The sequence below is a fragment of the Squalius cephalus genome, assembly GCF_949319135.1.
Source record: "Squalius cephalus genome assembly, chromosome: 1".
NCBI lineage: Eukaryota > Metazoa > Chordata > Actinopteri > Cypriniformes > Leuciscidae > Squalius > Squalius cephalus.
In genome coordinates this window covers 45,101,457-45,129,402 of record NC_137122.1, presented here as the reverse complement: position 1 = coordinate 45,129,402, position 27,946 = coordinate 45,101,457, and the positions used below count along the sequence as shown (strand labels likewise).

The 27,946-nt window shown below is 37.8% G+C and overlaps 2 protein-coding genes across 2 annotated transcripts; both read left to right on the top strand.

The window, feature by feature from the left end:
* Positions 1-208: 208 nt before the first annotated feature.
* LOC307171600 (aquaporin-1-like) lies at positions 209-4,443 on the top strand (the record flags this gene model as incomplete). Its single annotated transcript, XM_079893351.1, has 4 exons — positions 209-655; positions 1,776-1,937; positions 3,982-4,062; positions 4,252-4,443. 4 exons carry the CDS (start codon positions 209-211, stop codon positions 4,441-4,443), a joined length of 882 nt encoding a protein of 293 aa, XP_079749477.1.
* Positions 4,444-6,180: 1,737 nt separating this feature from the next.
* On the top strand, positions 6,181-27,830 carry itga2b (integrin, alpha 2b). Its single transcript, XM_079861370.1, has 30 exons — positions 6,181-6,460; positions 7,089-7,216; positions 8,227-8,324; positions 8,723-8,882; positions 9,023-9,072; positions 9,188-9,233; positions 9,435-9,557; positions 9,819-9,863; positions 10,010-10,053; positions 10,178-10,240; positions 11,800-11,852; positions 11,953-12,164; positions 16,690-16,875; positions 17,811-17,856; positions 18,219-18,326; positions 18,630-18,685; positions 19,007-19,158; positions 19,499-19,603; positions 19,691-19,758; positions 19,838-19,985; positions 22,783-22,875; positions 22,980-23,059; positions 23,280-23,360; positions 24,027-24,132; positions 24,228-24,380; positions 25,052-25,165; positions 26,064-26,180; positions 26,282-26,383; positions 26,460-26,582; positions 26,729-27,830. Exons 1-30 carry the CDS (start codon positions 6,285-6,287, stop codon positions 26,834-26,836), a joined length of 3,144 nt encoding a protein of 1,047 aa, XP_079717496.1. The 5' UTR covers positions 6,181-6,284; the 3' UTR covers positions 26,837-27,830.
* The last annotated feature ends 116 nt before the right edge of the window (positions 27,831-27,946 follow it).

The window sequence follows — 27,946 nt, the reverse complement described above, 5'->3', positions numbered from 1 at the left end:
GATCCTACTGTAGACGTCACAGGGTCCCGTGCTGAATGGCAAATATAAGAACGACGTGCGTGTGAATTTGAACAATTTAAATTGATAATTCTTATCATGCTGATGTCTCTTCAAGATAGATCTTGAAATCAGATAGATCTGGAGATCTTATACGAGGAGCAATACAAACTGATTGAAGTTGTAGAAGACAAGAAAAAGAAGAAGCACCATGAAACCCATGTCCACATTCAGTTTGATCCTGAGGGATGTATGGACTGGCTTGTTTTTACGTGACATGTTCTGTGAGTTTTTGGGAACCGTTTTTTTCCTCTTCATCAGCCTCTCTTCTGTCGTGCTGTGGCCGCATCCAGGGCATATGTCCTGGGACTCCATTACAGATGAACCCCTTCCAACGCTGGACTCTTCTCCGGCATGCTCGACCGACCCACTGCATGTTTCTTTTGCCTTCGGAGTATCGCTAGCCCTGGCCCGTGTCTGCCTCGGTGAGGTTCACCTCAACCCAGTGGTTACCCTGGCATTGGTCGCAGGCTTAAGGGTGAGTCCCTGGCGGGCTGTCCTGTTGGTGGGAGCCCAGCTGCTTGGTGCCCTCAGTGCCTGTGCTTTGCTGTTAGGCACTACACCGATTGCCCTAAGGAGCAACCTGGGGGTTACTGAGGTGAGAGGTTTCTGATCTTACAGGTTTCTCTAAGATTCTCTAATATTATTCTCTGTGTCCTGGATATTGGTTTCTGTATCTTCTGATGTCTTTGTTCTGAATCGTCTGATTTCTGTAACTTCTGATATCTGTATTCTGGATTGTCTGATTTTAGTATTTTCTGATATCTTTGTTCTGGATCGTCTGCTTTCTGTATCTTCTGATGTCTTTTCTGGATCGTCTGATGTATATATTTTTCTGATGTCTTTGTTCGGTAGATCATCTTATCTCTGTGTTTCGGATCCTCTGATTTCGTCATCTGGATGTTCTCATCTCTGTGTTCAACTTTGTCAGAATCAAAATTAAATGTAGCTTAATGAATTGCAATTTGGTTTCATTGGAGACCTGTGAAAATCTCGAAGAAACCAATTTAGATTTATCTAACACATTTCTGTGTCTATAGTTAATGCGCTTGCTCAATAAAATTAGGGATTTTATTCACCATTATAATGTTAACTCTGGGTAATTGCCAAGCTATTAAGCCATTCTCATTTATTCCACAATCTAATTTAATGATTACTTGCAAATTATTCTTAATTTCATTGTGACATGCAAAGTGTTATACTTTTAATTCTCTAATGAGCTAATTCTGCTTTCAACGTTGATTAACCATTGATGGTTGTTAATGAAGAAAATACATAATGAAGAAATTTTATAGTACAGGGTAGAAATGTAAGAATTAAACCATATTATATTCTGTATTGTTCCTGTTCAGCATGAAATGACATCACAATGCACTTATCAAAGTGGAACACAACATTTTCTTCTGTATTCTCTTTTTTTCTGTTCTTTTTGGTACAATACAGATCTGTCAAAAAGTTTGTAATAGTAAACATAAATACAGATGCATCACAATAGAGAGACAGGTCGGGTAATCACTGAGAAGGAAATGGCAAGAAATTATCAAAATGAATGAGCAAGGGAAAAGTGGTCTACGTGTGTATCAGAGAAAGTGGAGAAAAGCAATATGAGTTTATAGTTTGTCACGTAATTGGAGTGAAAGAGGAAAGGAGTTGAGTCAGTCTGAAAAGACAGATAGTGTCCAACAATAACAGATAAAACTCCACTTACCCTCCTTCAGGTGGCCCCGGGGGTATATCTGTATCAGGCTGTGTTAGTGGAGATGGCTGTTACATTCCAGCTAGTGCTGTGTGTCCAGGCTGCCACTCATCCCAAATCAGCCTTTTCCTCTGTGGCCCCTGCAGTCATTGGCCTGTCGGTCACCCTTGGTCATCTCATGGCGGTAAGGATGACAGATGAGAAAACTTCAGACTTTATTTAATGTTTTGAATAAAACTGAAACTCACGTTCATGATTCAAACTTTCAAGTGAACTGAATGCTCACTGGTGCACAAGAAAACAGTGGTCAAGTCATAATTCTTGTTTTTTGATTAAAATATCCTTTAAATTTAGTGTATATTTAGTTTGTACCGTATCTGTTCAGTTTTGGTTTTGTTTTCACTGTGTTCTGTCCCTGTTTTGCCTGCCTGCATGTGTTACCTAGTTAGTTTCCTTGGTTGTTAATTAGTTCCACACACTTGTTTCTGTTCAGTTGAATATCCTCCCTGTGTATTTGAGCCTTATTTAAGAGTTCTTTCTGTTCTTGATTAGGTCTCGTTTATTTTAGACTTCGTTGTTTCCTGAGCATCATTTCCTGTGATTCTCCTACATGTTCCTTGTTGAATTTATTAAAGGACTCTTTGTGTGATCTCCTTTGTGAATAGCCGCTTTTCCACTGTCGGGCCAGTGCGAGTCAGGGCTAACAACGTGCCGAGCAGGGCCAAATAGCCTTGGGCCTTAAGCACCGAGGCCAAAATCAAGTTGTGTTTCCACTGTAGGGCCAGTAGCCCTGCTGCACTTCCCTAAAACATGCCCTTAACACGCCTCCATAGAATGGTGACATAAATGAAAGAATGAATGAATACTTCAAGACAATAAAATTCTGATTTCATGATCAATATACCAGCCTACAACTGCTGCTGTGTCTACCAGTGTTTGAGTCATGCGCATAACACCTAGCGTGCATAGACAATTCGTGCGCACGGTCACGGTAATGTTAAGCCATGTCACAAAAATTTTATTTGATCAATGATTGATGATTGACATTTAAATCAATGATTTATCCTTTAAATTTAATGATATTCAAAACAGAACAAGAAATTAAAAAATAACTATAAACAAGCCAAAACGAAATAATTTAAAGCGAAATTGATATTAAGCAGAGTTGGGCTCACGTCACTCTGTCATTAGAATCAAAATGTTTCAACATTCGCAATGTATTTGGGTGGTAAACTATTCTTTATTATAGGCTTCTTTGTACTTCACTCACGTTCCAATATCGACGGAAAAAAATCATCCTCTTCACATGTGCAAAAATGTGCTTGGAAACATCACAGTGGAGCGGGCGCGATCGAACATTGGAAACATAAAAACATACTCCGTCATGTTCATACCAGACATCATTCAAACTGCAAAGTGTTGCAAAACATTGGAGGATATTTTGCAAATAATTTATTTAATATGTTTTGTGATGGTTTGTTTTCAGAAGTTTAAAAGACTTAGTAAAAGAATAAAGAAAAAGTTACAACTTTTTTATTTAGCTATCTATTTTTTTATTAAGTATTTGTTTTGTATTAATACATAACCTCATTGTATTAATTTATAATGTAACATTATAGCGTGACATTTGTGTCAATAATCGTCAAGCACAGGTGACTCCGCATGGTGGGAGGGGGCCCCCAAATCAAATTCTGCTTAGCGCCCCCAAAAGGCTTAGGCCGGCACTGGCTTGTGGAATACAAGGGCATGGAGGAAAGCCCCGCCCACACTCCCACCACTGACAATGAGCTGTAGCTGGCCTCTGTATTTTTTTTTTTTTTTAAGGAAATGGAAGAAGATATTTTCCTGATTCTTCCGTTACCTGCTGGTCCCACCCAGCTCCACGTCTCCTGTGTCTCTGCTGGTCCCATCAAGCTCCAAATAACCCTCCCTGTGTATTTAAGCACTGAGTTCTTTCTGTTCTGTGTTCGGTCTCGTTTCTGTTACACGTAGTTGTTTCCTGTGATTCTCCTACGTGTTCCTTGTTTTATATTATTCCTGATTTCTTGAAATGGCACGTAATTCAAGTCGATGAACAGCTGAACATACTTGGCTGCATTATTTAATTTTTTTCTGAAACACAAATGAACTGCTTGTTTGCCCCAAAATAAATAGGGAGAGATTTGGCAAGAAGTTTGAATTTGGCAGGAGACCCATACAGTAGTTGTCCTGTGTATTTTGATCTGCAGATCGGCTTCACAGGTTGTGGAATGAATCCTGCAAGGTCATTTGGTCCAGCTGTGCTTACATTGAACTTCCACAATCACTGGGTGAGTAAACAAATCTTGTGTGATGAAAAACAAATCATAGATAGACAGATACAAATATGAACTAAATTTGTAGTTAATAAAGTCTAACTAAAAATAAAGTTTTTAACTAAATAAAGTCAATGAAGTATTTATTTTGTATGAACAAACTGACTGAAACAACATGCTCATGTCTCACCTGGCCTTGTGCAGGTGTATTGGCTGGGGCCTTGTGCTGGTTCTCTCCTTGCCTGGTTAGTGCATGATCTGGTGCTTCATCCTCGTTGGAGCTGCCTTGGCGACTGGGTGACAGAATGTAAGGTGCTCTGGAAAGATCTTTCAAAGCAGCCCAGAGGTCCTGAAAACAATATGGAAGGGAACAATATGGAATTGTCAGAAATCTAATACAGAATTACCTAATCTAATCAAAATCATAGTCATTCAAATAAACCTTGTATCTCATACAATATTGTTTAGACATCACTGACTGAACGTCCAATTTTTTTTACTAACTAAAGCAAATTAGCACATCCTCAGACCATCCATTACTCACAGAGATTGTAGGATTGCAGGTGTGTTATTCCAAACTTAGATCCCTATTTTAAAAGCCATGATATCAGGATCGGTCCAAACAGCATCTAATCTCTCGTTCCACTGGTACTTGTTTGATTTGTTAAGCTAATAACTTTTTAATCAAAAAAGGACAAGACACAGGAGAATAGGAGTCAAAACTACACACTTAACAAACAATACTGGACAAAATTAACTAAATATATATAACATTTATTTAAACAGGAAAAGTCCCATTGAGACACAGTCTCTTTTACAAGGGAGTCCTGTAAACTAACTAAGAACTAACTTAAACTGAGGGCTAGGCCTACACAGAGCAAACAAGGGGAACTAATGAGTTAATTAATGAACAACAGGTGAGTGAGATGAATCAATCAAAGGAACAAACACAAACACACAGGGAAATATGGAATGACAACATGCAACATAACCCTGACAGCTTCTTGGTACAAACGTCATTCCCTTGTCCTTGACTGTTTCTTATGATATATCTGCCTCTTAGGTTTATTATCTTTGCACAGTTTTTCATGAATTCAGTGCAATACAGAATGTAGCCAATGTCAGAAAATAAGATGAAAATCCCTCTGAGCTTGTAAATATTTAGCATGTCATTTTGTTTTTATTAGGCTGAAGTGAACAGATTGTCTCAGAATAGAAATGCATGACATCAAACAAACATTAAGCAAAATATTTAATGCTTATTCATGCATCCCTTTTTTAAACTAATTGTAATGTGGATGGTTAATGTTAATTCAAACAATATAAGCATACATCTTGTTTTGTGAAATAAAACTAATGTAGTGAATAAAAAGGAACAATGAAACTTCACAAAACAGAAACAGAAAAAAAAATCTCCTTTGACATGCACTGGGAAAAGCACAGAAATAAAGTCATATATGAACATACCCAAACTTAATCTGACCTGTATGTTCCCTATATGGGAAGGACGCAATAAAGAGAGTAGGAAAAACATTCACTCAGCCACCAGACTTAGACGGATAAACAACAAATAATACATTTATTGGAAGGCAAATTGAACAGCAAGTAAATTTTCAGATTTAGAGAGCTAATGAACTGCTCCAGGCTGCACTCAGACCCAAATCTGCAACAGATCTAAAAGAACATTGAAAAATGTAATAACGTTTTTACGATTAGATGAGTATAGCTATAGAAGTGTGTTGTCTCTTAGGATGAGACTTCCTGAGCATTGCCTCTGCTTACATAATTCTGTCACTTCTCTGCTATCACTTCTGAAAATGTTCCTTCTTTTTGTCTATTTTGAGCTGTTGTCAAATTACATTTTGGTACATTGGCATGTTCACTTTCTCTACTATAATGTGGATTCATTGAAAGGCATAGCTGGGTGTTCATATGCTGCAATCTCAAAACAGAAAATGTTTTAAAATTAATTAATTTTATTTATTATATTATTTTATTTACTTATTTTAATCATAAATGCCACAACACACTGAGCATTCAGGAAACCCATGGCATGTTCCTCATCTTATCTGAAGGAAGCACATCAGAAACAGACACTCACAAGTGTCATATTAACTCCAATAACCACAGAGTATTATAACGAGTTGTGCCGACATCTCTCAAAGGGACAGAACAACATTAACTTCTTCCTAGTGGCAGAGAGAATTGTGTAGAAAGAGTTTGGACGACTGGAGAAGATGGAGAAAAGGCTGAAAGTCATTCTGGTGTTTTTTACTGTATATTTGTCCATGCTCATTTATCCAAATCACATCAGTGGCTTTAACCTGGATCTGAACAATTACACAGTCTTCTCTGGCCCTGAAGACAGCTACTTTGGTTTCTCAGTGGACTTTTATCAGTCAAGCAGCAAAAGGTGAGTGGTGCTCACCTCCACAGCAAACGTTCTGCATATGGATTAGCTGGTTAACTGCTCCAGAATCTGTTAAGCCCTTCACCCAAATATGATACTATACTAATGCTACAATTATACAGTGCCGTTCAAAAGTTTGGGGTCAGTACAATTTTATGTTTTTGAAACAAGTCTCTTATGCTCACCAAGGCAGCAATTATTTGACAATTCAGTAAAAACAATAACAGTGTATTTTAATAAATTTCAAAATGTAATTTATTGCTGTGATGACAAGGCTAAATGTTCAGCAGCCATTACTTCAGAAATCGTTATTATGCTGGTTTGTTGATAAAGAAAATCAGAAAATTGTGCTGCTTAATATTTAAGTGGAAACTTTGATACATTTTTTCAGGAATTTAATTTATTTGAAATAGAAATCTTGTGGTTACGTTATAAATGTCTTTACTGTCCCTTTTGATCAATTGAATGCATTCCTGCTGAATAAAAACTTCAGAACTGTAGTCGTCTCTCTCTCTCTCTCTCTCTCTCTCTCTCTCTCTCTCTCTCTCTCATTGTTGTTTTTTTATGTAAAAATGCTGAAGGTTTTCTGTGAAAATTTCTGATTATGTATGCTCTGGTGTCCACCCTGCAGTATAAGTGTGGTGGTCGGAGCACCCAGAGCAAACACCAGACAGCCTGGGATCTCGCATGGTGGATCTGTCTTCATGTGTGACTCGACAAGTGGAGAATCGTGTCAGACTTTAAACTTTGACCAAAAAGGTGAGTATAGCATCATGTAATATGTACAGGCTAAGTATGCAGTATGCAGTGCTTCCCATACATTTATTTATTTGTGTCAGCCCACCACAAATAGATTTTAGTGCTTCCCATTCATTAAGTCTGTGGCGGCTCGAAAATTTAATTAAACTTCTTATAATAACAAAAGGTCTTTAATGTCGTGTTTTTTCCCATTGCTGTCAAACAAACTAAAATCAAAAGTGCAAGAAGGCTTTGTGTCCTTATCAATTCACAAAAGACTGACTGTGCTGCACAGTGAGAAGTGCACACTTCGCTCATGTGATCAGATCCGCGTCTCAGTTCACAGTGAATGAATGCAGTGAACTTCATCTGTGCATGTGCTGAGTTTAGCGTGTATGTGGGAACTTAACGGCCACCAGTTACGCATTATTTTCACATTTACATAGTTGACGATTACAGCATTTCACCAGATTTGTAATGAGACCCATTTGTAAAGCTCGAATGCAGTTTCCGTCAAAATTAAAAGCTCACGTGTTTTATCTCTTTCAAGTAAATTAAGACAAAACTCATTTTTAGTGCAATTTTTTGCAATGTTTTTTTACAATATATGGCTATTACTGTCATAGGAATAATATTATAAAATTATTATTATTATTATGTAGTGTAATGTAGACTGAGACACTATATCACAGCTAAAAAGAGGTTTGAGTCCCCTTTAAAGTTCAGGTACAAGTCAATGCACGGATGCACTTTGTTCAGTTTGCACACTGAATGTGGTTTGGAGCAATTCATTTTGAACTCTCAAAGTGCACCAGATTGATGAATTAACTTAAACATGTAAAAACATCAATGTATTCATGCTTCCAAACCACCCCTAGAAGGACAGAGGTCCACCCACCACAGTTTCACAAAATCCTGTGGGAAACACTGCAGTATGTAATATTTGGTATCATGAAATGTTGTCATAATACAGTAAAAGTCAATTCTACCACACCTTTTTTTCTTTCTTTTTTTTAATGAATGTTTCATAGGTGATGAAAACATCACATTTGGTAAAATGCTCCTAATGGCTCACAAATCAAACCAGTGGCTGGGCGCTTCAGTTCGAACCTACAAGAACTACATCTTGGTGAGTTACTGCATTTTACAAACAGCCCTCACAAAAGCTAGTTAATAGAATTGATTTAAGCATCTTGTTTTTTTGTTTTTTCAGCCAAAGCCGTATATTTTTAGGTTTGATATAGTTTGTTATAATTGGTCATAGAATGTAAATTATTCAGGGACCTTTAAATGGATTTCTTCCAGTAGTTTTAGGTTTGTCTTGAGCAACCCTAATTGTATTTTTCCGCCTCAAACACTGAAAGCTAACATCAGCTTTAGTGAAGATGTTTTAAACAAAACAGTAACGTTTTTGTCATCTATAAATATATGATAAAGTGAGAAATATTTTTTGTATTTACTTTTGGGGGGGTTCCCCGGTTTTAATTCGGAGTTCAAAACGAGTTTTATATGTTTCATATGAGCTAGGCCTGTGCCCCCATGTTCCACTGGAACGTGCTCTTGGAAAAGGAGGAGGCCATGAACACGCCTGTTGGGAACTGCCAGCTTTTGAACATGCAAACAGGAGAGTTGGCAAACTACGCCCCCTGCAGGGAAGAATTTGTAGAGTCGATTTACACCAGAGGCTGTAAGACACTGAATTTTACTGCTGTCACATACAGAAATGTAACTTCTATAGATTTACAGCAGTGTTTATACATTTGAAATACAAATACATTGTTATTACTCTTCAATGCCTAATGTTTCAAGCACTCTGACCGTGTACAGATCCTGACAGGCGTTACTGTGAGGCTGGATTTACCACAGACATCACCAAGGTTCCTTGTTTCTCTTTTCTGGCAGTGGAGTAATTTGCAATATGCTTTAAATAGTTTAACATCTCTTTTTTTTTTTTTTCCTGCATGTAAAAACTGCTTGCGTTGGTTGTGATAGAATGGCAGAGTGATACTTGGTGCACCAGGAGGATATTATTTTCAAGGTAAAATATTTTAGAAAAGCTAGAAGTCCACTAGATTCATGGCTGTCTTCAAGTTCACTGTGATAGTGTGATTCAAACATTTGAAAAGAGGGTTTTTGTTTTAAATGTGCTTTGACAGAGCACTTTCAGTGGGAGTTAGCCTATATGTCTTTGTGAAGTGTGCTGTGACTATACCTATGTAAACTTTTCTCTTTACTTCAGGTCAGATAATCACTGCATCTCTTGCAAACATCATAAGCAGTGGCAGCACGTTCTCATCCAAGCATTCAGTGAATGGTGAGACCAAAACACCACAAAGGCGTGACTACTACGACCTGTATCTGGGTAAGATGTGACAGCTGTCATTCAAAACAGAGACCAAAAAAAGCTAATTAATTAGACTGTTAATTTATTATATTAATTTATAACTAAATCCATAAAATGATCCCACAATGGGAACCACTAAAATGTTCTATATAAGCACCTGACAGAACACTTTAAGGTTCCATAGAAACTTTTCTTCCAAGAGTGTAAAAATAATAATGATAAAGTGATAATGAAAATCTGAAACATCTATTGAGGATTCTTCATTTTTCTGCATCATAGGATACTCTGTTGCTGCTGGGCAGTTTAATAAAGACCATGTCCCAGGTGATAATCATAATTGACAAGCTATCTTAATTTTTACATATTTAATTTAAATTAAACAGCAGCTTTTAGAAAAATGCAACATAAGTTTGGTCCGCAACTCTTATCAGCAATATTTTGTGACTTTTCTTATTTTAAAATGATTGCAGATTACGTTGTTGGCGTCCCAAACGATCTGCACACTGCAGGCTCTGTAAGTGCTCTTACACTTTTATGTGGATGATTATGCACTCCAGTTAAGCTCTTGCACAGTTACACAATTGATTATGGAATTAGTCAATGTAATCAGTCGTTGTACTGTTCTTTTTTTTTTTTAGGTCAAAATAATAAATGGAGCAACACAGCCCCTGCAAATCATGAAGGCGCTTAGTGGCACTCAGGTTAAACTTGTATCTGTGGTTAAATTTGATTTGGATATGAACCAGTACAATTGAGTTTAAATTGTTCTCAATATTGTCTATTATTATAGGTTCAAATATTTGTGGTCAGAATTATTATTTTTAATTAATTATTTTATTTAAAGGGGGGGGGAAACACTCAGTTTCAGTCAATCTCATGTTAAACTTGAGTACCTATAGAGTAGTATTGCATCCTTCATATCTCCAAAAAGTCTTTAGTTTTATTATATTTATAAAAGAAAGATAGGCTGTACCGAGTCTTTCCGGAAATAAAAACGAGCGGCTGGAGGCGTGCCGTGTGGGCGGAGCTAAAGAATCACGAGCGCTGTTCACTGTTTACTTGCTGTGCTGACGCGCTGATAGCTAACAACACACAGACATTTGAAGCAGTTTTACTCACCGCCTGCGGATTCAACGCACGACCGCGAACCTTTATCGTTGGGACTGCTCCATCCTTAAGCATTAGACGATCTGCAAATCCGGCGTCGAACTGTTTATAAAACAATCATCGTCGAAATGCAGGGAACAAACAAAAACACTTGCACAACTCCGTTGATGCTCTGGAAAAACAAACTCCATCCACTGGTCCCTTAACGCTGGGTTCTTTGGGAATCTGTGCAGGGTTGTCTTGCCCTGGCAACCAAAAACCCACTTCTTTGGTGACATTGACTTCCCTAAAGCCGAGCACAGCGCTTTGATGGGCGTACTGCTTTCGCTCTCTCGCTCTGGTCTACGGGTGTGCGCGTACCCTTCCGGGAGAAGTGCCCTTAGGACCCGTATAAGGAAATTCCGCCCCATCTGACGTCACACAGGCCCATACTCGAAAAAAACTTTCCGAAACTTGTGACAAACCGGAAGGAGTATTTTTGCCACAGAAATACTCCTTCAAACGTACAATTTAATTTTTGAAACTTCCATGTTTAGCATGGGAATCCAACTCTTTAACAGTGTAAAAAACTCAGTATGCATGAAATAGCATTTCACCCCCCCACAACAAAACCCACAACGTGACAACTACACTGTAAAATTATATATTTTTGTCAGTAAAGAGTATAAATTATCTTATAATTTACAGTGAAACTTGTTATTATATTTAACAAGATAATACAATGTCTTTAACGGTAAAATATTGTTAAAATTATTATACGCTATTCAAAGTTTTGAGTCAGTTATATATATATATATATATATATACAAAGAATTCTGAACAAATAGTATCAGTCATAAAACATTATCAATTCAACATTGATGAAAATAAATGTTTCTTGAGCATCAAATCATCATATTAGAATGATTTCTGAAGGATCATGTGTCAATTTAAATATAATATTGTTAATATTTTAAATTGCAATAATATTTCACAGTATTATTGTTTTTACTGTATTTTTGATCATATAAATGCAGACTGGGTGAGCAAAAGAGACTGCTTTCAAAAACATAAAAAATTGCCCCAGACTGAACGGTAGTGTATGTTGTCAAGGTAAGGACACACCCTAAAGATTTAAATGCAGTAATTTAACTTTTTGTCTTGTCTTCTGTAGATAGCATCTTATTTTGGGCATTCTGTGGCAGTAACAGATATCAACAGAGATGGGTAAATGATTCCCGCAGAGACTAATTTCTTGTTCTGGTAGTTCATGAGAATTTATTAAATGTTTTTTTTAAATGTTTTTTATCCTCTCTGTGGTCATCAGGTGCGATGACATCCTGATTGGAGCACCGCTTTTTATGGAGCAGCTGTCCACTCAGAAATTTCGAGAAGTGGGACAAGTATATGTTTACCTGCAAAGAGAGGGCTTCTCCTTCTCCTCCAGGCCCAACCAAATGCTGACAGGGACATATGCCTATGGGCGTTTTGGCAGCGCCATCGCCCCTTTGGGAGACATCGACCATGATGGGTTTAATGGTGAGGACTGCTCTGACATTACAAAGTAGTATTTACTGTGAAAATAACATGCAGTTTAATGTTTTTATTGATAATTCTGAGCACAAACCATCTGTGTATAAGTACAAGAAGAAAATGAACAGCCAAATGAGTTTAATGTAGACAAAGTATGAATCAGAAGGAAAATCTGTCAGTTGCCCCAGGCATTGATCTTTACAGATGGCAATGTGTTAAATTAGGCACTGTGGTTGCTGTTATATACAATTGCATTCATCACCATCAGAATCTTTTTTTTTCTAGCTGCAATCAAATTAATCTTGTTACTTAATAACAGCAGGAGCACAAGCCATATATTTTTTCTCTGTTATGAAAGCACCATCTGAAAGTGATTTGACCTAAATGGGTCAGGTGTTCTTCAGCTGTGACAGTATAATTCAGATTCATGCTGAGTTTCAGTGCTTATCTTAAGGAAAGCATTGTCATGAGATTACACTGTAAAACAAATCCTGTTCATCATAATAGTATATGACAATGTTTCAGGTATCATGGGAAGAAAAAAGAAGCATATGTATTTAGATCAAATATAATCAGAAGTGATGCATCACACAGGGGCTTCTGGTAACATAATTTTACAGTTCCCTATCAGTTCGGTCACGTTCGTCGTAGTCGACGTGTCGACTGATTGGAATCACGCTTAGGGAGCCTGTCATCTTCAAGTATTGTTAAAATGAGCCAATGCACATTGGCGTGCGTGAACTGCATCACATGCTCCGCTCCGCAGTGCGGGTATAAATACGGAAGTGGATGCACGCACCAGTTGTCTTTCGCTTCGGAGCCGATCGGTGTCGATGTCTCTGAATGTTGTTGTGTTACAACGAGTGAGTGTGTCTGTGTTCTTCTGGAAGACTCTCCCAGTGCTGGTGTTTCTACAGCGAGATTGCAGCGGTGATCGCGAGCTTCTGAAGCTCTCAACTGCTGTTTTAACAGCATGTTGACGGCTGGTTGAGGGCGGAAGTAGTGAGTGCTTCACTGATGACGGGTCCCATTTCCTGAAAGAGCAACACGGGTGTGTTTGCATCTTTTTCAAGATGCCATTCCATCCGTGGGTTTCTGGGTGCGGTAGGGCTCTGTCACCCTCTGACAGTCACAATAGCTGTATCACGTGTTTGGGCTTAAAGCACGCTGAGGCAGCTTTTGTGGATGACTCAATTTCTCAATGCGGGAACATGACCATCTCAGTGCTGAGATTGAGACTCGCCTTCGTCCGCGAAGCTGGAGTCCCCATTCCCATGCCCCGCTCTAGTGTTTCTTCTGGGCCAACTTCCCAGAAGATGGCTGGAGTGCCGGGTGAGATGAGATGGGTGATCTGAGGATCACAGTGAGGGGTTCCCCGCCCGGCAAAGCCCCGTGGGTCCCTCACTCCTCATTCACAGGTGGAGTTCTTTGTTTGTGTGTGTGTCTGTTCCGCCGCTGGCTCCATTTTCAAAGAAAGAGCAATTTCCTCTGTTCCTTGGTCCCAAGAGGGCCAGACTGGTAGTGTGCGACCCTGTAAAGCCTTGCACCCCTCAGCCCTCTCTTGTATCGCCAGCCGGCAGCTGGGTGCGGTTCAAGGACCCGGTCTTGCCTTCTCATGCACTCTCTGCCATCATGTAGAGACAGGTAAGTGTTGCACCACACACTGAGAACCCGCTTCGGGCCACCTTCGGGCCTTCCGAGGCGAGCCTTCCACTGTGCTAAGTCAGGGGGGAGAAGGAGCGGGTCTTCCTAGTTGCCCCTTAATGGCCCAACCGGACCTAGTTCCCCCGAACTTATGCTCCTCTCGACAGCCCCTTCCTGACCCATTCCGCTGAGACATCTCAGGAATGGGGCACCGCTGGCACCCGCGTCCAGACCTCCATATCTGGTCCCGAAGCGGAGGTTCTAGGTGATCTACCACAGACACGTTGTAGACACCATCACTTCTGTGAGAGCACCCTCTAAAGATGAGGCATGCTTACGCCTGAAGTGGATTCTGTTCGTTGAGTGGTGTTAAACTCACCGAGAAGCCCCCCGAAGGTGTTCGATCACTTCCGTGCTTTCTTTCTTGCAAGATGGGTCGGAGCGAGGGCTGTCTCCCACCGCCCTCAAAATGTATGTTGCCTTTATATTAACGCACGTCACGACTTGATCGTCAGGTTCCTGAGGGGAGTAAGGAGACTGAATCCGCCTTGCACCCCCTCTATACCTTCTTGGGACTTATCTCTGGTGTTACTGCACTGCAGAGACCTCCCCTTGAGCCACTGCAGGCAGCTGAGTTAAAAATCCTGTTTTTAAAGAAACAGTTTTCCTGCTTGCTTGCCTCTATCAAGAAGGTAGGGGACCTGCACGCATTTTTGGTCGACGAATCAAGCCTGGAATTCAGGCCGACCAACTCTCACGGTATCCTGAGACCCCGGCCTGTATATGTGTCCAAGGTTCCTACCTCTCCCTTAAAACGGGACCAGGTGGTGAGCCTGCAAGCACTGCCCGGAGGAGGCAGACCCAGCCCTGGCTTTTCTCCGTCACTTCCGCTCCTTGCAGTTATAACTGGACAGAATGCAAAGCCTCAGGACCTCAGACCAGCTCTTGTCTGTTACAGAGACCAGCAGAAGGGAAGGCTGTTTCCAAGCTGAGGTTGGCCCACTGGATAAGTGGTTGCCATCATCTTGGTGTATATTTCCAAGGTGCACCGTGCCCCCTGGGTGGTGAGCCTCTCCAAAGAGAGAGTATAGCTCCTTCCTGGGCGTTGACCACTGATGGGCAGTAACGCGTTAGAAGTAACGCGTTACTGTAATCCGATTACTTTTTTCAAGTAACGAGTAAAGTAAGGGATTACAATTGCAAAAACAGTAATTAGATTACTGTTACTTCCCCGTAAGCAGGCTGCGTTACTGCGTTATACTGCGAGACTGTCTCGCGACGTGAGCCGTGACTCGTGAGTGACAATGACATGAGCGCCGCGAAGTCAGTGGTAAACACTATGGCAAGCGATCGCGTTCAAAAGTCTTTAAACGAAACGCGTGAATTTTGACGCGTCAACACGCACCGTTTGTCCGTGTTCAGACATTATGTTTATTCATGAACGATGTCGTAATGGTAAACTGGTATGCACGTGCAAACATCAGACGTTATATTTGTTCATGATGGATAATGCATTGGTACGTTGTAAGTGATGTCAGTCTTATGTCATGATTTGTCATGCCTTTTTAAGTTGTTCGTTTAACGTTCTTTCCCAAGGTAGAAAAGTCAACAGCTCTTAATGGGTCTTTTATTTTAGCAAACTGCCAAAAAACCTTTTCAGACTGTGTGCAGCTGAACCAAGAAAAGCTTAAGATTGCATGGAGCTGATAAGCATGAATGGCAGAAGAAAAAGACTGCAATTAAAAAACAAAACAAGAGAAAATTATTTTAATGCAAGCAATAAAAAACTGCACACATCAGCTGTGGAATAAAAGAAAAGAAATGCATGATCAACTAGATTAAGGCAAACTTCTGTCTTAATGTAAACCCTGTCCACCACCCCCAAAGGTTTCACAAAGTTATTCTTGCCACTGTAACTTATGGCTTCCTAAAGACAGGTTTATGGGTAAATAAATGAATAATAATAAAAAATATATACCAGGGCTCAACATTTAAGCCTTTTCATTTGTCCTTCGGTCGGTCATTCACTTGTCCGAGTAAAAACATTTGTTAGAACAGGAAAAAAATGTGATTTTTTTGTGTGTGTGTGTGTTGTAAATATAATTTATTCCGAATCAGTATTCTCATCAGTTCAGTCAGCTTTAACATATATAAATCGGCATATTTATGATATTTTAACCTTTATAAAGGGCATTTTTCCCTAATCGTTTGCTTCATCTTTCATTTAAAATTCTTAAATTTGATCAATAAATTACAATAGAATAATAAGATGCTAAAGGGCTGTTACCAATCAAATAAACTGCATTAAATAATGTAATGAGATTATTTAAAATATTTTTTGACTATACAAATAAGAAATATTATTTGTGCATAGAAATAATATTTATAAACCGCCAGTAGGAGGCGGCAGGCGACCATCTTAATGAGTGAGTCATTGATGCAATGTGCATAAAGTTAAAATACTGAAACTAAAGTTTAAAAAAAGAATGTTTCATTTGATTCAATTTTAGATGATGGAATATGCAAAAAGAATAGAATTAAGCAGAAAGGTCTATTGCTTTATAGCGTATTCATTTCGTGCATCATGTTTTTGAAAAGTAACTAGTAAAGTAACTAGTAAAGTAACTAATTACTTTTGAAAATAAGTAATCAGTAAAGTAACTGGATTACTTTCTTGGAGAAGTAATCAGTAATCAGTAACTAATTACTTTTTCCAAGTAACTTGACCAACACTGGCGTTGACACAGTGTAGTAGTAAGTAAAATTGCAGATTAGGATGGTAACAGTTAACCCAGTTAACCTTTTTTGTAGATGCTGGACGATTGTATATTTATTACACCTTTAAATAAAAATAAACAAATGTGATTTAATATTCCTTTATTCTCAGATGTTGCTGTGGGGGCACCTGGCTCTGGTGAAGGAGGTCAGGTGTTTATTTACCTGGGTCAGAGTGATGGTTTGACCACCCAGTATGTTCAAGTCATCGAGAGCCCGTTTCACACCCTCATAGATCCTCCAATGTTTGGCTTCAGCATGAGAGGAGGGATAGATATTGATGATAATGGATATCCAGGTATGTAATATATTACTTGAAAATAATTGAAAAGCATTCATGCATTATTTCTTCTCTGGAACACAAAAAGAGGAACAATAAAGAATACAATGAAATGCATACAATGAAAGCCACCATATACAAGCATGTAAACACTTTCATTATATGGATCTCCTTTTGTGTTCAATGGAAGAATTGAGGTGGTATAGGTTTGGAACATCATGACGGTGACAGGTTTCATTTTTGGGGTAAACTTAATTCAATACTCACATTTACTTTATTTTGTTAAAAATTTTTTTTTTTTTTATATAATGCCTCAATTCATTGTCAGCAAATTGTGGCTCTTTTCACCTAGCTCAGAACCCTGAGATCACTGTTCACCTCCCATTATCTTCCATTAAAATCTGACCTGGAAACCTCAGCTGGGTCACTGCATCAAAATACCATAACCTTCCCAGCAACCCCTTATAGCCATCTATGAGTCATGCCTGGAGTACAAAACCCACAAATAAATAACCGGATGATAGAGCCAACAAAAGCTTCAGAGACTGTCCTCAAAGTTCGAATGTCTGTTGTGAACAATCTCAACTAACAGCCCTTTCCCACAATCCCTTGGGAGGAGTAAAGAGCTGTTTGGGAGTCACCATGAGACAGGAATGCTTTAGTCAGAGCCACAACCCTCTTAGTACAGATGTAAATGGAAAAGGGCTCTGACACTGGGGTCCAGTGTGGACATGGCAATGCTTTTTGACACAAAGCACCTCAATCTCTTAAGAGGGACTCTTGGTGCTCTTAGGTCACTTATCACAGACAAAGTAGTCCCCACACTTCTTTTCCTCCAATTTAACATGGCTGTGTTGTAGCTCAATCCTTGTTTCACTCACTTCGTGGTGTTTGCTGATAGAGAGATTTCTAAATTTCAAGGCATATAATATGCTTTTTTTCTTTTTCTTTAGATCTCATCATTGGTGCTTGGGGTGCGAACAAAGTGGCAACCTACAGGTGCTAATTTAAAATCATCTGAATTACTGCAAACAACCTTAAATTCATTATTGTAATCAATATACGCTTCATCCTTTTCAGTATATTTGTCTAAAGCAGAGGTTCTCAACTGGTTTTGCTTCAGGACCCGGAATTTACATTAGACATCAAATGGTGACCCAACACAGTGCCCAACAAAATTACTTTATCATATGAAAGTAAACCAAAGAATTTCCTTTTATCCTTTATTATATTATTTTATGAATTATATAATATGCATTCAGCAGTTTTTCCCTGCTCAGGGTCGTGACCAACCAATTGAGAACCACTGATCTGAACTATGATTCTGTGTGTTGGATCAATAACGTGTTTGACTTTATTAGAGCACAAGCTGTTGTGAGGACACAGGCTCGACTCTTATTCTTCCCTGAACTTTTGAACCCTGAAGACAAATTGTGTCGACTCCACCAGAGCAGCACCTTCATTACTTGGTAATGTTTCTGAACTTAGCACAAGAGACAGCTTTACTGTGTCATTATGATTCAAGAGGCTGGCATTCAAAATGCTTGACTAGTCAGCTATAAAAAAAAAGCTTCTCAAGGATTAAAAGAGTTCGTGTGAGGAATGGTACAGTGAGCTATTGCTACACCCACATCGTTTTTAGGAGTAATCTCATACATCAAGGACTTCCATTGATCAGCAATCCATATTTTCTGCTTTGAATGTCAACCCACATGGTTGTGGTACTTCTATAGAATATCTATCATCTCCACTTGTTTTCTCTTTTTCCTTAGCTTTATAATTATGGCATGCATCAGTGTATCTGGACACAGAATTCCTGAGGAGATTGGTATGTAATCCATATGAAACAATTTAGTAATAAACAGAGCGTTTCATCAGTAGGAAAACATCGTTCTAAAAGTGGTTCCAACGATATCGTTTCTCATTGCCGTTAAATAGTTCTGGTTTGAACTCTGCTATTCATTTTACATTTAAAACTATATCTTTATTGTTATAGTTATCGTCCTTGGTGTGAACAAGCCTTTATTAGAGTTTTGAATTCAGCTTAATGTACATATAAAGGATCTTAAAATAAAATATTTAGGGTGCATTAAAGGTGTTATCAAAGATTTGCCGGTTTTTTTAGCTTTTTGTAAAATATTTCCTCTAGTGCTCAACACAGAGCTTCAGTTGGACAGGATGAAGCAGAGCATGGCCAGACGAACCCTCCTACTGGACTCTAACCAGCCATACGCTTACTTCCAACTCTCGGTGGAAAGAAACTCAGGAGATGTCTGTAGGAACTTCACGGCCTACCTACTGGTGTGTTTCATCAAAATGTTGATGCGCTGAAAAAGTGACCTGTGGATAAGAACCACAAGTCCTGTGACCTTCATGTTGCAGATCACTGAATGTTCTAAGTGCTTTTGAGAGTACAAAAACTATACACACATAAATTAGATCCAGTTTGCTCAGAGTACTAATACAAAATGAAAACAAGAATGCTTTTGTGCTCCCAGCTGCACAATGGGTCATTCATGTGATCTCTCTGCAATCAAATTCTCTTAATGATCCTTTTTTTTTGTCATGTAAAAAGCAAGAAAATGTTGATGTTGCAGTGTGTTTCGTGAGTTATCATTCATCTCATTCCTTTCCTTTTAAGCCTGAGTTTAAGGACAAGCTAAGTCCAATCTTCTTCTCGATGAACTACAGTCTGGCGGACTCCCAAGATGCAGTGCTGCATGGACAAAGTGTCGCTTTTGGACAGGTGAAGGCTGGAACATATCATTTTTGTTGTTACAATGGCACATATTTATTAACATTATAACCTGTTGAAATTTTTTGTTGCGTCTAGGCACGGATAATACTAAACTGTGGTCAAGATAACATCTGTATTCCAGACCTGAAGCTGAAAGCAGTGGCGTAGGTTCCTTTGTTAGCTACAGTATAGATATGAAATGTTTACAGACTATTATCTTAAGCGAACCTTTATCTAAAACAGGTCAACAGAACCAATCCTGATCGGCGATGAGAATCCAGCACTGCTGATTATCGAGGCTGAAAATCAGGGAGAGGGAGCTTACGAGACTGAGCTATATATCAGCCCGCCAGCGCACACACACTATCAGGGTGTTGTGAGCAACCAGGAGGTGAGGGTTTAGTCATTTTTCTGATTTTGTTGATAGCTACAGAACATTAAAGGGATAGTTTACCCAAAAATGAAAATTCTGTCATCATTTACTCACCCTTAAGTTGTTCCAAACCTGTATGAGTTTCTTCCTTCTTCTGAACACAAAAGAAGATAGAGTGAAGAATGTCGGTAACCAAACAGTTGATGGGCCCCATTGACGTCAATAGTGTTTTTTTTTTCCATGCTATGGAAGTCAATGGGGACTTAACCGGGGTATGGATAAGGCAGTGATATTTATTTGGTAACACTTTATAATAACGTTCAGTTGTAAGTCATTTATAAGTGGTTAGTTAATGATGAACTAATCATTTACAAAACGTTCATAAATGATTAGCAAGTGATATGCTAACATTTTATGTATGTTTTGTAAATTCTGTTATAAGTCATTTACAAGTTATTAGTAAATGATTAACTAATCATTTATGAAACATCACTATGCGTTCATTAATGATTAATTAATGAGTAATTTATTAAACATTTATGAAATGCATAGTCATGTTTTGTAAATGATTAGTTAATCATTAACTAATCAATTGTAAATGACTTATAACTGAATCTACAAAACATACATCAAAATATTAACATATCACTTATTAATCATTTATGAACTAGGGCTGTCAAACGATTAATCGCGATTAATTGCATCCAAAATAAAAGTTTGTTTTTACATAATATATGTGTGTGTACGGTGTATAATTATTATATATAAATACACACACATGCATGTATATATTTAAGAAATATTTACATGTATATACTGTGTATATATATTTATATTATATATAAATATTTTATATATAAATAACACATTTTTCTTAAATATATGCATGTGTGTGTATTTATATATAGAAAATAATTATACTCCATACACACACATATATTATGTAAACACAAACTTTTATTTTGGATGTGATTAAACGCAATTAATCGTTTGACAGCCCTATTATGAACGCATAGTCATGTTTCGTAAATGATTAGTTAATTAGTTACTAATAACTTGTAAATGACTTGTAACAGAATTTACAAAACATACATAAAATGTTAGCATATCACTTGCTAATCATTTATGAATGTTTTGTAAATGATTAGTTCATCAACTAACCACGTAAATGACTTAAAACTGAACATTATTATAAAGTTTTACCCTTTATGTATATAACAATATTATATTAATCATCTTATTTATTGTATTATTTATTAATATTGTGAATTAGCTCATTTTGATATTTTTCCGTTTTCATTTAAGTTTTTGCAATTTGATGTGCTTTTGTTATTTTTTTTTTCTATTTAGCTTTCATTTCTATTTAGCTTTATTTTTATTGCAGTTGTAAATTTTGTAATGTTATTATTTCAACATAAACTTATATTTATAGGGATGCACAATATCGGCCTCTATATCAGTATCAGCCAATATATGTTCCTTTTTAATGTTATCGTTATCGGCCCGATAAGAAAATTTGGCCAATATATTAAAGCTGATAAATAATGGTTTATTTCCTTCAGCTGAGACACTTTAGATGCACACTATTCACCATAAGGGTTTTGATAGTAAAGGCAATTTCAAAACACTGCTTCATGAAGCTTCGAAGTCTTTAAAATATTTTATTCCGAATCAATGGATTGACGCTGTCACGTGTGGTTGCAGGAATGCATGTTTAGCCCGGGTTTTTGTTGCATTTACACTGTTCTGACCACTAGGGGTCACCATGGAGACAGGTGTCGGATTGTTTCGAAGCCTCGACACAATATGGCACGTTTGCTTCAACTTTTTCAGTGTTTCACGAAGCCTCAATCTACCCACCACTAGGTTTTGAATTGCTTTAAAAATACGATTGGAGTCACTTCAAAAAAGGAAAAAAGTTAAGTGCAACATGTGCTGTCATATAGTTGTCATGGATTAGGTGGCTGCAATAAAGTGCACGACAAAGGAGATACAACCACATATCACAGAGAACTGAAATAATGTGGGACTGACTGAAACAGAGGGCTTAAATGCATGGGCAAACGAGATAATATAAAAGACACACCTGAACAGAATACTCAAATCAATCAGTAACCATAGTGACAAAAAGGGAGAGAATGGTGAACGGACATAATTGCCTGACAAGAGGATGAACAAAGAAACTCAAACATGAACTGAACAGAAAAACAGATCAAACTGAAAACATGACAATAATCTGTCATATAGGCTACGTCAAATTATAATGAGCACATTATAATTGTGTGCTTGGGACATGGATTTAATGGTGAGACTTTTGTTTTTGTAATCAGGCTCTCAAACATTATGGAAAGAATTGGATCGGCCAATATATCGGTTATCGGCTTTGAAATAAAGAATAAAGAATTATTGGTTATCCATATTGGCCAAAATTTTCATATTGGTGCATCCCAACTTATTTATTTCAGTTAGTTATTTCTAATTTTCGATTTAAGTTTAAGATTTTCTCCTAATATTTATATTTTCTTTAATTCTTTATTTTACTAAACGAAACCCATTGTTTTAGTTAGCAATAACAGCACTGGTACAAGGTTTGTCTGAACTCAAATGGTACTGATGTTGGTATATAGTCTTCACGAAAACAAGTTCTCCAAACAGATCATATTTTTTAAGAAACTGCTCCACTGGCCAGACAACTAGATCAAGCCTAACAAATTATATCTGACTGTCCCCTTTCTGTCAGCACACTTATTTTATGTTCTTGTGAATAGCATTATTGCCGAGTTGTGTCACGTAAGGTGTAAAATGTGTTTTGCAGGACTTCAGTCACTTGGTGTGTGGTCAGAAGAAGGAGAATGGTTCAGTCATTGTGGTTTGTGATCTGGGAAACCCCATGGAGGGTGGACATCAGGTCAGGGTGACATAATCAACATAATAACCCACCTCAAATCATTTGACCATTCATGATAAGCCTGTTGTAAAACATTTTGCTCTCGGTTGTTTTCTCTCATTTAGCTGAAAGCAGGTCTTTACTTCAGCATGGGTGGTCTGGAACAAGTGGAGAACCACATCACATTCCAAATGCAAATACGAAGGTCTGAACATCCCCCCCCCCCCCCCCCCCCCCCCCCACACACACACACACACATACACACACACACAACATCTGTGCTGTTAGCAAAACAAAACAGGAAAAAAATTTTAAAATTTTGCTAGCTTGTCTGCTCCAACAAACACTTTGTGGTACGTGTTGCCCATGATGACAATGATTGTTATCTTCTGTTTCTTCTTCTTGGTCTCTCTTATTGTTTTCAGTAAGAACAGCCAGAAACCAGACAGTAACCTGGTCCAATTGCAGGTTAATGTTACTGCTGCAGCTTCCCTGGAAATGCGTGGGTTAGTTCTACTGTCATTTTCTCATACTGTATCATTTTATTCCCCCACCCATTTCAAAAAAGCACGAAACAGAAGTGAGATAATGACTTGATAGAAGGCTTTGATAGAATACTTTAGCATATATATATATATAAACCATTCACAAGACTGTTATTATGGAAATAATTAAATACTTTTTTATCAATGAAGCATTTAATTGATCAAAAGTGACAGTAATGAAATGTATAATGTTCTTAAAAATATATATTTCAAATAAATGCTGTTCTTTTGAACTTTCTATTAATTAAAGAATGTTGTCAAATAAAAAATGTATTAGTTTCCACAAAATATTATGTTGATTTCTGAAGGATCATGTGACACTGAAGACTGGAGTAATGTCTGCTGAAAAATCCGCTTTGCCATCACAGGAAGAAATGCATTTTAAAATATTTTAAAATAGAAAACCGTTATTTTAAATTGTAACATTATTTCACAATATTGCTGTTTTTACTGTATTTAATCCAATAAATGCAGACTGCGTTAGCATAAGAGTATAATGTATACATAATGTATTAGCATGCTTCACTACAGTTGCTAAATTTTCTTTTTGAATATTCTTTCTCACTCTTCTGAAAGTAAAACTGGTTTGGTTCACGTTTGAATGACCATTTCATTTCTTCATTACAGAATCTCTTCTCCTGCTGACTGTGTCCTGCCTATTGCTAAATGGGAGCCAAAGGATTATCCAGAAGACTTGAATGAAGTAGGCCCACTCGTAGAGCATGTATATGAGGTAATATTCTCAGTCTAGGTCTAGGATTATTGTTAACACCTTCACTTAAGCGGTTTTACCATACTTATGCACAAGTTTCTAATTTCCTGTCTCAGCTAAGGAACATGGGCCCCAGTCCGGTGAATGCAAAGCTTACACTGGAGTTTCCTGTTTCACAAAACGAGTCCTATCTTCTATATGTATTTGCTAATGCTTCCCAAGAGCTCATCTCCTGTCAAACAGACTACTCCAACATCGACCCACGTGGGGTGAGAGTGCCCCCTACTGACTATGATTTTGAAACTAAACCCTCTGAATAAGTCATTTGTTATTATATTATACTAGTATACTTTATTACACTATTGAAAAAGCACAGCAATATCTGTAAACAATGATGTACAGTGGTGGTACTATGGCACAGTGTTAACATGTGCATAACATTTAATAACTGATGATACTGAATGATTACCATACATTGGTATACTTGTCACTCCAAGGAACTGGTTAATGTGATTCCACCAAGTACAATATGTTCCTGGATCAACATTTTGTTGATCCTGGAACAACATTCCAATCAACCAATCAGATTTGAGGTACAAGTTTCTCAGTTTATGTCAAGTTTAGGCTTACAAACAGGCTTTGGTGCTTCTACATCAGTGTTATTCACCTGTCATTTCCCTCTGATTTTAGGGATAACTTATGGGTAGGGTTATGTTTAGAGGTAGGGATGGGGTTAAGACTAAAATTTTCAGGCATGAAATGTTGTTCCAGGATTAACAAAATATTTTGACCCAGGAACATGTCTTACTTGGCAAAATCACAGTGACCCCAAGGTACTGTGGCATAACCATGGTACCATGCACAAATTATCATGACATATTTTTGTGATGCCATTTATGTATTCAATGGCAATAAACATTACACTACCTATTTATCACAGTTAGTGAAGCTGGAGTCCTCCAACGTCACCGTAGGCCAGGTTCATCATTTCAACAAACGTGACCTGTCGCAAAAAACTGAATATGAGCAGCAGTGGCAACATGCAGTCCATGTGGTACAGAACCTTCTATCACATCATTTGTCATATACATCGTGTGTGTGTGTGTGTGTGTGTGTGTGTGTGTGTGTGTGTGTGTGTGTGTGTGTGTGTGTGTGTGTGTGTGTGTGTGTGTGTGTGTGTGTGTGTGTGTGTGTGTGTGTGTGTGTGTGTGTGTGTGTGTGTGTGTGTGTGTGTGTAGTGTTCAAAAGTTTGGGGTTGTAGATTTTATTTTATTTTTAAATTTGAAAGGGGTCTTTTATGCTCTCCAAGCCTGCATTTATATGATCAAATATACAGTAAAAACATTAACTTGTGATATAGTATTACAATTTAAAATAACTATTTTCTATTGTATATTGTAAGTATTTTCCATCCTTCAGTGTCACGTGATCCTTCGGACATGATTCCAATTTGCTAATTTGGTGCTCAAGAAACATTTATTATTGTAAACACAACAAACCGTTGTGCTGCTTTATATTTTTGTAGAACCTATGGTACTTTTTTCAGGATTTTTTGACGAATAGAAAGTTCACAAGAACAGCATTTAATTCAATTGAAATTGATTTTTGTCACAATAAAGTGTTACACTATTGATTAATTGAATGCATCCTTACTGAATGAAGTATTAGTTAAAAAACAAACCCAACTTAGAAAAAGAACCCCAACTTTTAAACGATATTTTATTCTATTTTGTTTTTATTTTACAGTAATGTTGTGATTCTTCTTTACCAGTAGAGGGTGATATCACAGCTCGTTCTTGTAAACAGAAGCTGCTTATTCATTTAGATTTTGACATTTCTAATTTCAGGCACTTAGCATGTGCAAATACCTCCATCTTTCAGGACTCATACAATTATATTTTAAAATTGTAATGCATTTATTGTTAAATACTGCTGAATCTCTCACTGTGCAGAACTGCTCTAGTGGTGACCAATGTCTTCTGTTTGAGTGTGAGGCTGCGGGACTGCAGAGAGATGAGAGAGCCATTGTAAGAGTGATGAGCAGGCTGTGGGTACAAACCTTCTTAAAGGTGGGCCAAACTTTAAAGATCAAACTCTAAACATTTAAAGAAGTTGTCTAATAATCACACCCCTTTCTCTCACTGTTTGTCACTGTTTGTTCTCTGCTCAGAGACCATATGTAAATTACGTTCTTCACTCCACGGCTCACTATGAGGTGACAGATGTGCCCTCAAAAATCCAGCCAGATGTCCTGCCCAGAGGAAAAGCACAGGTGAGACGTCAGTTCTTTGGGTTGTATCACGTTATATATGCAACTCCTCTTAAACTCCCTCATAAACTCTATCTAGACACATACAAATATAGTATGGAGACGGCCAGATGGACAAGAGGAGGTTCCTGTGTGGTGGATAGTAGTGTCGGTCATCGCTGGACTCCTGCTACTGGCTGCCCTGAGCACCATCTTCTGGAAGGTACTTCTATATGTTGAACAGCAGAGGGTGCTTTGTCTCATGTAGACCTCTGGGCCAACAACAAACAAAGCTTATCACTGTAAAACAAACGCAAATGTGATGCCACATAAATCTCCATCCATGTTAACACACAACGTTGTTTTAAGGTGGGATTTTTCAAGCGTAACCGTCCTCCATGTGACGATGATGATGATGATGATGACAGGCAGCAGCTGAGTGGTGAACAGAACGAGATGTCAGACTGCAAATCTTGAGTTATAATGCTTTGTAGCTTTTAAAGTTTGTTTGCTCAGTTATATTTCTATTCTTTCTGCAGTTTTATTAAACATGTATCATAGTGGTTTGTATGGAGTTGCAGGCATTTGGTGACCAGCCCAGCATGTAGTGGATATCATATAGCTTTAGGCAGAAATAGGAGAAATAGGCAGAATAAAAAAAAAAAAAAAAATTGACAATGCCCTTGTTAACATTCCTAGTATTTCAAGCAGGTGATAATTATCAGTAGAGATCACTGAGCTGTAGAACTGGCTATGAACATTGAGCCTTTTTAATGAAACCAATGTAAATAGTCACATTCATTTCATCTCATTCATGAACTTTGCACAGAAATTCATTATGCATATACTTCATAAATAATGGTTGTTGACTTTCATCAATCATTGTAAGTCATGTAATTTCTGGTGTTTTTTGTTGTTGTTTTTTTCATTTTCAGTCATTAAAATGTCTGTGCAACTATGCAGAATGTGATTTCACTAAATACAACATGTTCATGGGTCAACGTTCCAATCAACAAATCAGATTTAAGGGACATGTTTACAGTTTATGTCAAGTTTACTGTTTAGGGGTAGGGATATGGTTATAACAAAGGTTCAGGGTGTGAGTACATTTACACAACCAGTGAGGTGAAATTGTGAGCAGAGTAGAAGTAATATGAATAAAAACCACCTCTTAAAAGTGCACTAAGTAGTTTAGCTAAAGCCAATACTTGTCTGCCATCTTTACCATGTGAGTGATTTGAATCATATTCATCAAATGCTCTGTTCATTTATGTATGTGTAAAACTTTATAACTTATCAAAGAAAAAGTCAAGTCACGTTTATTTATACAGTGCTTTATAGCCTAAAATAATTGTTTCAGAGCAGTTTTAGGAAAAATCTCGGCTGACTGTTGTTCATCTGAAGTCAGTTCAGTGTTGATTCAGTTGCACTGTAAAGATCATCAATTATTAAATGAGTTCATTTAATACATAAAGCAGTTGTGCAAAAATGATTTCATCGTCCAGTTCAGTTCACAGCAGCGTCAGTCCATTCAGATCAATAATATTGCTGAATATTAAGTGCCCCCATTTAGTTGGGGAGTCCCCA